Source organism: Gadus macrocephalus, chromosome 18 (assembly GCF_031168955.1).
Source record: "Gadus macrocephalus chromosome 18, ASM3116895v1".
Lineage (NCBI taxonomy): Eukaryota > Metazoa > Chordata > Actinopteri > Gadiformes > Gadidae > Gadus > Gadus macrocephalus.
In genome coordinates, this window is record NC_082399.1 from 4,714,207 (window position 1) to 4,725,735 (window position 11,529).

Below are 11,529 nucleotides of genomic sequence, written 5' to 3' on the forward strand. Positions count from 1 at the left end.
CTCAGTCTCTCAGAGCTGAATCTGACTCTCACGGTCAGAGTCAGAGCTGGTGAACATTTTTGAAGCTGATTAAAACATGAAACGCTAATTGCAATTATGAGCTGCCTGCCTCTAGAGCTAATCACAAACGAGGAGTCTGAAAGAGCCGTACTGGTGACTTGTTTTCATCAATATGTTTCATCAGGGTTTTTATCTGAAAGCTCAGCAACTAATTCTGCAGCGTTGGTGCTGATGGTCCAGTGTTTCTCTCCTCCTACGTCTCTGTCCCAGGTGCCCAAGGCTCTCAGTCTGCTTGCACACCGCCCCAACCACAGCCAGCCGACCCCGGGCCAAGTTGTCGGAGTACGTTTTTTACGACCCTGTCGGACCTGCGTCGGCCAGCATTCTACCTTCGGGTGTCGTGATGGTTGGGGCGGACCAGGTCTCCCTTGTAAAATTGATGTTTACCCAACCTGGTTTACTAACAGTTCAATCAAATCAAATCAAATGAAAAAATTACAATGCAGAACCAGCAGTGAAACTTGACCCATCCCCTGATCAAACGGAGCGGGAACGCATTCGGCGCTTCCCACAGTGTCCCGGAAAATTTTGATAAATTAACTGTGCTGACAGCAAGGTATAATTAACTCCACATCCAGCCAATACACAGAGGGGAGGCTCAAAGGCAACTCGTCCTTCGGCTGGGTTTCATTCAGGAGCGCCAAGGAAGACTGTGTTGGCAGCCAGTAAACACAGAGACAATAATCCGTATAAGTTCTGTTAATCGAGGCTGAGCACCGAGCGTGGGGCTGGCCGGGTTCTGTCAGCACAGCTCGCGGGGAGGAGGTGAGATCAACAAAGCCGGTTTCAGCAGGATGCGCTCACATGTTGGCTCAGCACTGTCCCGCTGCTCCTGTTCACAGCTCCACGTAGGCTCTCCACTCTCGGTTCGCTTTGTGTCTAAAGTTGTCAAAAAACATTCTCCTCGAGCAGAGTGTTTGGTTTACCGCCTGCGAAGGTCCGAAAGTCTTGAGAAGATCCTGAAGTCTGTGAGGGACGATCCTCAAATTCATGCTATCGAGTTCCTAACTCGATAGCATGAATTTGAGGACAGTTCTTCACAGACTTTTTTTTAAGTACATGCTTGTTTGTAAGAAAATATTATACTTATAGAAGTAGTGGGCAAGGTTAACAGATGGGATTTGTGGATTCCGTCTGCAGAATTCACCAGATGGTGACCGGTTGACCGGTGTTTGAACTACAGAAACATGAAGCAAGGATCTCAACACAGGAACAACGGAACAACTTGTGATTCTACCCTGCAGGCCAACATCATGGCTTTATCTGTGAGGAATCTCTCCCTGGAATAACTTCCATGGAGGGCCTGACACGAACACCATGATTAAGAATACAAACGTCTCATACACACTGATACAGTAGTGTTCAAAACAAGAACCTACAAAATGCCCGTCCAGTGTCTGCTATATTTACATTTTAGCTGATTCTTTTATCCATAGCAACTTACAAGAAGTACATTTATCAGAAGATAGACAAACAATATATATTGCTGTCAGTATTGCTCATACACTAAGGATGTAGTAGTAAAAACGTTTGTACACGTAAAAGCCGGTGTATATACTTGTACATGGGCTTGTACATTAGAATGAATCCTGGGATATTCTGTGGTCAATAGTCCACCATATTGAGAGGACTCAAGAGAAAATACATCAATATACTATATAAATAAACTGTTACCCAGGCGTATGAATAATTACTTTTTGCCACGTTTCACATGGGAAAAGCTATGGTAGTTTCAAACACAACAATGTCCTCCCAAAATGACAAGTCATATCGCGATTAATGACCAAGGAACGACCAAAGAAAGACTACTTCCAACACAAACATTCCAACGCCCCTATTCCTCCAAAATGGAGGAGGTTGTGATAAGGCCTCGATTTCCAGGCCTAATACATGGAACTTAAAATATATAAGGCAAAACTCTAAAAGCCCACTGTGATAAATAATATTTTATGCTGTGGATGAGGGGCAGTAATAGTTTCGGTCATCCTCCTATTAATCTGCAAACTGGTGCCGGTTCTGACCTAGTTAGCCATAATAAACACAGACAAGTTTAACGATCGCTCATTCTAGAGCTAATTGGAAAAAACTAGGACGTCTCGGCCGAGGAGCTCAGCAGAAACCCTCCCCTGATACGGTGCTTCTGGGTAATTAATCTCAACCACCTGACTAATTGAACAGTTCCATTATGCTCGGCTCCGACATTCAGCGGGGCTATTAGCCAGAGCCGTCTGCAGAGCCCACTAGCCTCCCGTCCCAGATGCTATCCGACTCACTGACGGATTCTCCCCTCAACACAACCTGTGCTTACGGATCGCACCGTCTGGGTGATTAAGCCTCCGTAACTCTCCCGGCGTCACTAAAACACCCGTTACCGACACCGTCAGAGGGAAATGCTGCTGTCTCCGCTGAAGAGCGTTCAACTCGAGCGCTGCTCCCCATTCAGGTCAGGAACAACCGCAGCACGTTGAGAATTGATTCCAAAAGACGCTTAAAGGTGCTTAATGCTATTTTATACAACGGGGGACCTAAATCCAGCGATCTGATTGGTTCCCAACTGTTGTATAATGAGCGTATACATAACTGCTATGACGCCCGATCATTTTGTGAAAGTTTGCATATCACTCCGCGCCTGGAAGTAGAAACAGTTACAAAGTAAAACATATGTTGGATGATGGAGAGGGTGTAAATGTTGTTACTCCGGGACTGAGCAAGGCGATGGAGAGACTAACGAAAGCTTAGGCACACGGCGAGTGAACTGCTCCATAGGATAAATTGCCGGCGAACCGCTCTATCGGAGCCTTCGCTCGGAGGGACGCTAAAGTGTGTTGCATAGCGACCGTCGTTGCATAGCGGCAGCCAGGAGGGACTACTTTTTTGTATTCTTTAATAAAAAGGCTACTTTGACTTTCTTGGTTTCTTTTTAAATGTAGTGTGTCTATGACTTTCGTTTCGCCATAACAGTAACCGTTGTATAAAAGCAATAGATCACTTCAGTCAGTGGCATGTGCTCATTATACCACTGTGAAGGGGGTCGCTGGCCCTCCCCTGCGCGTCGGGGCCGGACAACGCCCCTTAACAGTGGTATAATGAGCACATACCACAGCCTGGCGTGATCTATTGCTTAAATATATACTGTACGTACGTGGTGCTGGCTCGCTCACGATACCTGCTCGCTGGGGGAATCGGTACAACTGAGACTGGGGACAGAGGTTCTAGTGAAGGCAGGAGAAATGGTAACAACAGGCGAATCCCCCTGGCTCCGAGACCAGTACACTCCTGCAGGGTCTGAATGCCACAAAACCACCCGTTATGGACCATCAGAGCGCTGACCACGGTCACCGGTCCATTTCCATCGACACACAGTCCCATTCTGCCCCGCATGAGACTATCCCTTGAGGTGCGCCTTCCCACCATGCACATCTCCTAGAAGTTAAAAAGATATGACAGTCAAGAGATTGTCATATCTTTCTTCGGGTTACAAAACATAAAACATCCCGAAGGTTAGAACTTAAAAGTGTTGAGCACTTTTATCCCAAGAGGATATGCTATATACTGTGTCATATTTGCTTTTTGGGGCCCCTGTCTCTGTCATAAATATTAAGGTTTCCTCTTTAGTCTTTCGGGCCCCTATCTCAGTCATATATGCTGTGTACTGTGTCAGCTTTAGCCTTAGGGGCCCTTCTCTCAGTGCATGCATGCTATATGTACCTTTAATCTTTCGGGCCCCTGTCTCAGTCATATATGTGTACTGAGTCATCTTTAGTCTTTAGGGCCCCTGTCGCTAACATTTTGGGGAAATGTGAAGCTGCCTTGTGATGTGTGTGTGAGCAGACGCTAGGGAAGGTCCAGGTTTCTCAACAGGTCAGCGGATTAGCAACAATTAGCTTCAGCGTCAGCCCAGCAGATGCTGCTGTTAGAGGGGCCCAGGGGCCCGTCTACCTGAACCGTGAGGCGTTGTGATGTTCCGCCTGTCGGAAGGTCGGCCAAAACAACACTAGGTGAGCGGCCCTCCGCTGGGGCCGACCCGCAAATAAAGGTCCCCTGGCAGCGCACTAAAAAGAAATTAAATGTCAATTAATTAACGCTCACACTCTATTCTGCTGATTCACTGCGGCAGTCAGAGGCGGAGTGGCCGTCGGGACGATCGGGAGATTTCCCGGTCGGCCGGCCGGCCAGCCAGCGAGTTCAGGTGGACCGGCCCACAATTGTGTAGCGGCCTGCGAAGTCAGTTGGACCGGCCCACAGTTGTGAGTGGCCGCGAGGCGTCTGCAAGCCGGCCCTGAGCATAATTTATTCCCCGCCAAGACGCCGTGAAAATCCCCGAAATATACAATATATGTCTCAAGAACATCCAACCAATATTTATACCACTTGCTTACTCTCTATGTCTCATTCATGTTTTTTTTTTTATAGTATTTTTTTTTACTTCATTTAATTCTTCATTATTCAGGCGTTACAGAACTTTCATGGCCATGAATAAATAATACGAACTACAGTTTACTTTAATATGTTTGTTCTTGAATTGACGTAATGGAGCAAAGACTCCTGGGATTGGGAAATGCGTTTATCCAATAAACAGCTTGCAGGTCAAGTCCATTTTCGGAAATGTAGGGGGATAGCCCTAAAGACGCGTCAGACAGAGAAGGCGAGCAAGTTCGTGGTTGCTTGCTTTTGCTTGTTGTGGCACTCATGGAAGGCAAGAAGAGAAAAGAGAAAGGAGGGGCTGAAAAGGCCAGAATAAAGAAGAAGCGGATGCTGGAGGGGGATGCATCTAAGTGCTGAAATCAGGCATTAAAGAGTTGTGCAGGTGAATTAGCCAGAGCTCCACCATTGACGTTATTGCTAGGCGGGAGCTAGCACAAGCTGCTAGTCAAATGTGTATGTGCTGGCTGGTATATTTCAGACGAATTAATGACTTAACTGATTTTTCTCTTTTAATGGATGGAGAATACGTTAACAGATTTGGAACATGTAGTAGTTGTCGTCTAGTCGTGTCAACACGTTACACCGGTATTACCGAGCATAAATGGTATAAACTTTGAAACTAGGTCACTCCGTCAACTCTCCTCTCACACTAGGTGACAGCGTCTTATAACGTTCTATATTATATAATAGTATAATATAATTGTATAGATAATATCACGGCCAAAAGCTCTGCGCCTTCGGATTGCTGTAGTGCGGGGAGCATACGGCCATCCGGAGTGCTTTTGTTTACCGGCGTTGCTATGGTTACTGGAAGTGCGCCAATTCTCGGAGCGCCTCTTCCGCACAGAGCAGAACTGTGACCTATTTTACCCATTTTTAATTTCTTAATTATAATTATATCATTCATTTTTACCTAATTTTTTTTTTATTACTGAAAAAATATATAAATAAACGGTGTTGCAGGGGGGTGGGGCCGGACCGTGGAGGATTCTCCCGGTGGCTATTAGTGCCCCACTCCGCCCCTGGCGGCAGTAATGTCACACGTTTCAGTGGGCAGGATATTTTGTCCCTCGGAGTTAATCAGACGTCGTAAATAATAAACTGGAAAGCAGAATGATGGGGTGGCTAATCGTTTAGTCCATTTTGTCCTGAGGTTAGAGGGCGGGGGGGGGGTAGGATGGTGCTGTGGCTACTAGGGAAGGAAAGGTACTGGGTTTGATCCCCAATGTCATCCTCTGCCTGACAGGCGTCCTTGTTTTGTACTTCAAACATTTTTTATAGCATTTTTTTTACCTAATTCTATCAAAGTTAATTTGGATGAAAGTGGCTTCTATTGTAATAATCAGTAAGTAAGTTATCACTTCTCAGACCGGTTAACTGCTATCTGCTATCTTTAATATGCGCTCCTTTTGGACGCATTACAGGAACATCACGCAGTTGTGCAGGACGTCAGGGTTCTCGGGGTTAATAGAAAGTGATTGAGGTCGGGTTATGGTGAGGAGGAGTCGCCGAAGCAGTTGTTAAAAAGCTTGAATGGAACTTACTTTAAACGAGCTGCACTCTGAACCACGTAAGTCAACCATTATGCATCAGGTCAGCAGGTCCACAAGTTTGATATAGAAAATAAAACACAAAAATAAGTCGTTTCAAAGTAACTATCCAGCAAATCAACGGCACCATGTACTATCTATTTACCTGCTGCCGTTCCTCTAGCTCGCTGTTCATTCACCTTGTCCCCGGCTCACTGTCACCTAAAGGTCCCCATCACCAGGGTCTCCGAGTTCAGCTCGAACTGGTTGCTGGAAGACGCCGACTTGCCCCACGAGTAAAGGCTGGGCGGCCGCTGCTTGAAGGACGACGTGTAGCGGTAGAAGCTCTTGTGGCGGTTCTTCAGATACTCCCGGTAGTTCTTGGTGAGCAGAGTGTAGAGGAAGGGGTTGATGCAGCTGTTGGAGTAGGTGAGGCTGGCCACCAGGTAGTTGATGCAGGTGTGCGTCTGGGACGCCAGCCGCAGGGGCTTGGTGTGGTAGAGGGGCAGCAGCTGCCAGATCCAGAAGGGCAGGAAGCAGGCCCAGAACACCAGGACGATGGTGAAGATCATGATCAGAACCTTCTGCTTGGGCGAGCGCTTCCCACCGTTGCTGATGACGGAGTTGCGCTGGGACTCCAGGTAGGTGCGCGCCAGCTTGATGTACAGATAGCCGATGACCAGCCCGGGGGCCATGATGCTTGTGCCGAACAGCACCGTCACGTACACCTTGTAGGCCAGCGGAGCCCAGGTGGGCGCGCACATCCTCTTCACGCCCCCGTCCGGCGTGTCCTTGGTGGTCTGCGTGACCATCACCATCATGGGCACGGTGAGGAACAGCGAGAGGAGCCACACGCCCCACGCCAGCGCCTTGCGGTAGCTCTTGGAGCGACGCACCGTGTCCAGCGGCTTGGTGACGGCCAGGTAGCGCTCCGTGCACATCACCGTGAGTGTGAAGATGCTGGCGTGCATGGTGAGCAGGTCCAGGCTGAGCAGGATGCGACAGCCCACGTCCCCGAAGTACCAGTCCTTGAGGAAGTAGGTGGACACCACGAAGGGGATGGTGGAGAGGTACAGCAGGTCCGCGAGCGCGAGGTTGATGATGGAGATGTACATGGAGGTGGCGAAGCGGATGGAGTGGCACATGACCACCAGGGTGTACACGTTCCCCGACACCCCGATGAGGTACACCATAGAGAGGAGCGTCCCGAACGTGGAGGTGATCGCAAGTTCGTGATCCGTCACACTTCCCGCGCTCCCACCGCCACCGCCACCGCCGCTGCTTTCCCGCGTCGCAGGACGGCCGATCAGGTTGATCGATCTGTTGTTCATCGCGTCGCGGAATGAACGCCGGTTGTTATGTTTGTGTTCATGGGTCAGTTTGGGGGAGCGACCGGCGGTCGGACAACAGCACCCGGGCGGCGCACAGGTCGTGTCTCCTTGACGCGCGGGTTGGTTCTCTGTTCTCTCCGTGCGCGCGCCTCCCGTGCGCTCTGGGCTGTCTGTGACGTCACCGGAGCCGATCACTATACTTTATTGCGAATGAATTATGATTTTACAACACAGGTGTTTGCATATTCAAGGGTGTAGATGCTTTAGCAGCAAGGAGCGAGATTAAACCCATGACTCCCTCTTCCCCCCCAAAAAATAAAGTGTTTTCTTTTTTTGTTATTGAAAAATGTCAACAAATGCAGGCGCCCTGTTGATGGAAAGCTTGAATATTGAATACGCTATTAATAGAGCCGAAGCTTAATTTGACTTATAACGTCCTTTAAGCCATAGTCTGGTTTGTATAAGTTTATGATGGGTTGAACTATATCGTACTTTTACGCACGGATATTTCTGATATGGAAGACTGAGGAGCAGGTCTTTAACGTAATATTTAAGATGTGACTGCACATAGTTGACTTTATAGAATCTATTTTGTTTGGGTTGATTTTTCCTTTCATGTTAAATACAGACATACAGGTTTATAGTCACAAATTAGATCAGCCATCCCATCAAGGGCCTTGATAAGGAGTTGGGATTCCAGCTCAATTTGGATAGGATCAATTGCTTTCATGTTTATTGTAATAATTAACAGAATACCACGTGACGGGTTAAAACAGACTTCAAGGCTAACATCTAGGCTAACTGTAGAAATAATGTGTTCAATATGAACTTGATTATATTTCATCAACACGTTACAAGATCAAAGCAAGACATGTTTAATTCAGAAACAAATAAATTAAATGAAGCAGCATCGCTGTGACGATCCTCTTTCATCGTGTGAGATGTTACATCTGAACGGGAGAACTTTCATCGCTTTAGGTCAGCTATGTCCGCAAATAACAATGTTAGCATTCCTTAATATGGTTCCTTCAATAATATGGCTGGTTATTAGACAATTACACAATTTGTTAAATATGTATACTTCTAGTTAGATATAGGCTATAGCATTTTAAGTTTATATTTTAAATGAAACAAGTCAGTAATACTGTTTCACGGATCAAAAAGTGTATTCTCATTCTTTCTGAACCCACTGCCACATGACTGCTTATTGGTTAACCTCAGAGTCTCTCTCTCTCTCTCTCTCTCTCTCTCTCTCTCTCTCTCTCTCTCTCTCTCTCTCTCTCTCTCTCTCTCTCTCTCTCTCTCTCTCTCTCTCTCTCTCTCTCTCTCTCTCTCTCTCTCTCTCTCTCTCTCTCTCTCTCTCTCTCTCTCTCTCTCTCTCTCTCTCTCTCTCTCTCTCTCTCTCTCTCTCTCTCTCTCTCTCTCTCTCTCTCACATGCAGCATCCAGCCATTTATTCGCTTCGATCTGAGGAATGTTGTGGTCCAGAGGGGTGTCCGGATAGATCTTTGTTTATCTCATTGCCAGGCGGGGTTGGTGAATGGACTAATTGATGGATCGATCGATAAATGAATGAATGAATAGCTGGATGGATTCATTCATTTATGGGTGGATGGATGGATGGATGGATGCTTAGATGAATTAATGGACGAATTAATGCACCAATAGATAAACAAATAGACAGTTAAAAATAATGATGAGTCTTTTGAATCTCATTCCTTTGCTCCAAAGAAAATCTCAGCCCTAGCCCTCGCTGTTGCGCGTGCACGCACCGTGGAGCAATGTCCCATTACTGTTTAACTGTAGCTTAAGGGGTAGGAGGGAGGGCTAACATCCCCTCAAAATTGAGATTTTCGATGGGCACCCTCAAAGCGATTCAGTTCTGACTTGCTCCCACAATACCTTGCGAGAAAACGGAAGATCAAGAAATATCCCAGACAAGATGGAGGATGAAAAGATGCGACAGGATTGGAAAAACACAAATGTAAGTATTTTCTCTGTAATTAACTAGTAATTATTTTATTAATTATACTCTGCAGCCCGGCCGTGGGCTTCGAAGCCCGGCCAAGGACTCTCGGAAGATCGCGAAAGTCTGTGGCCGATTTTCGCGGAAGATCGCGGAAGTCCCCGGCCGACTTTCGCAGGCCGCCCGACCCCGGTTCTCGGCCGGGATGCATGCCCCATCACGGGCTCTGCATCCCGGCCGTCGACCGGGCTGCAGACCGGGCTGCAGACCGGGCTGGATATCATGTCGTATGATATCCAGATCTTCCATGTTCTAGTGACTCCAGGTTAAAAATAAGCTTTACTATACTAATATATTATATTATATTATATTATATTATATTATATTAGATTAGATTAGATTAGGCTTTATTGATCCTTTTGGGATGACTCCCTCAAGGAAATTGATTGTCCAGTAGTTTACAGAAAGAAACACAACACAATATTAAATTAAATTATATACAATATAAGATAAACAATACACTCTAATATAACTATAAAAAGTAAAATAAAAAGTAAACAGTAAACAATAATTATAATATAAGATAAGATAAACAATAAACTCTTAACTAACTAACTATAAAAAGTAAACAAAAAACAGTAAACAATAAACTCTTATCTAATATAGAAAGTAATTTTAGTAATATTATTAGTTATTAATTATTAATATTCTATAAGTAATATTATATATACTAATATATATATTATATTAGTAATATTCTATAAGTATTATTATACTATTATATTATATTAGTAATATTACATGGTTAATCAATGTATTTTTTGGCAGTACTATATTGTGTACATAGCTATTATATATTGTACATAACATATGGCCATATCACCCAGTTCTGGCATATAATTCATAATTCCTTCTTATTCGTTTTCTTTCAGGACATCGTTGAGTCCACTGCCACCAGCCCCCCCACCTCTCCCTCATGCTCCTCCACCCCAGGCACCTCTTCCACCACCCCAGACACCCCTTCCAAGAGGAGAGTGCCAGGGGGCAGGCGAGGCATGAGGAGAGCGAGGCAAAGTTGGCGGAATGGTGGAGAAGATGTGATTCTCTACCATTCTCTCAAAAGCTGAGAGAGAGTGTGTGTGTGTGTGTGTATATTTAGGTTTGCGTGTGTGTGTATTTTTAGATGCGTGTGTGTGTATTTTTAGATGTGTGGTTCAGTGTTTCTTATTTAAATAAAGTGTTTCTTCTAAAGTGTTCTTGTTCATAACCGATTATTATCTAAGCACTCACACTAGGCCATCTGTCCGTGGCCATGGCCGTTTTAGCACCTAACCGTGCTCAAATCTGCCAGTGTGAGTGTGGCCAGTCTGGCTAATACCACCTTTAACAGTATTATTATTTTTTTAACACTTTATTTAAACATGCCAATTACAAAATATAAATACCATTTCAGGTTAAACATCTTTACAATGGGTCTTGCTCGTTGCCCGAGACAATGGCAGCCAGTCTGTCTCTTGTAACATTGCAGGGGTCTGGTTATCTGCTAGGGGGCACGGGGAGGCCATGATGACGTCACAGGGTAGGGTTGTCCCATTTGGTAGGGGATCGGTTAGGGTAGCAATGAGGGGTAGCAATGAGCATGAGCAATGAGGGTTAGGGTTGAGATGTAGGGTTATAATGAAAATCATGACCCATCCCTTCCATTTACTAAGTTCCCATTGCACAACCGCACAAACTCACAACGGCTGCATAAGGAACAGCAGAGGGAGAAGGGCCCTAAAAGTACTGATGAAGTGCGTCTCAGAGGCAACAGAGATTCTTCCAACTCAAGGAGGGCAGGTAGCTGAGTGCAATGGAATACGGGCCCAGACAATGGAATACGGGCCCTGCATGCGTCTTTCTCTCTGAGAGCCGCTGGGTGCCTGCGTTCAAGGATCGTATCACACGGAGCCTTTCTCTTACCACAGGAGGTTCTCTGGCCACAGTTACATAAAAGCATCACACATCTGTGTTCCTCTTCCTGAGGATTTCCACGTATTTGTTATCTGGTTTGAAGCTTATTGAATGCATAATATGTCTTCTAAAGCAGTCTGAGGATATTGTTCTTTCTCTCTGTTGTTTTCTTTCTGCATTTATTATCATTGTCTATTGTCCTTTGTTGCCATTGCGAATGGAGATGATTATGCAGAAATACTAAGTTTGTTATTGTGTTTAGCGAT

General features: G+C 45.7%; 1 protein-coding gene across 1 annotated transcript; it reads right to left on the reverse strand.

Annotated features, from left to right (window-relative positions):
- Window positions 1–5,839: 5,839 nt before the first annotated feature.
- Window positions 5,840–7,516, reverse strand: LOC132446406 (urotensin-2 receptor). Its single transcript, XM_060036669.1, has one exon. It carries the CDS (start codon window positions 7,343–7,345, stop codon window positions 6,233–6,235), a length of 1,113 nt encoding a protein of 370 aa, XP_059892652.1. The 5' UTR covers window positions 7,346–7,516; the 3' UTR covers window positions 5,840–6,232.
- Window positions 7,517–11,529: the final 4,013 nt, after the last annotated feature.

Coding starts and splice junctions, on each gene's coding strand:
- LOC132446406 (XM_060036669.1), bottom strand. CDS start 7,345: ATGAACAACAGATCGATCAACCTGATCGGCCGTCCTGCGACGCGGGAA.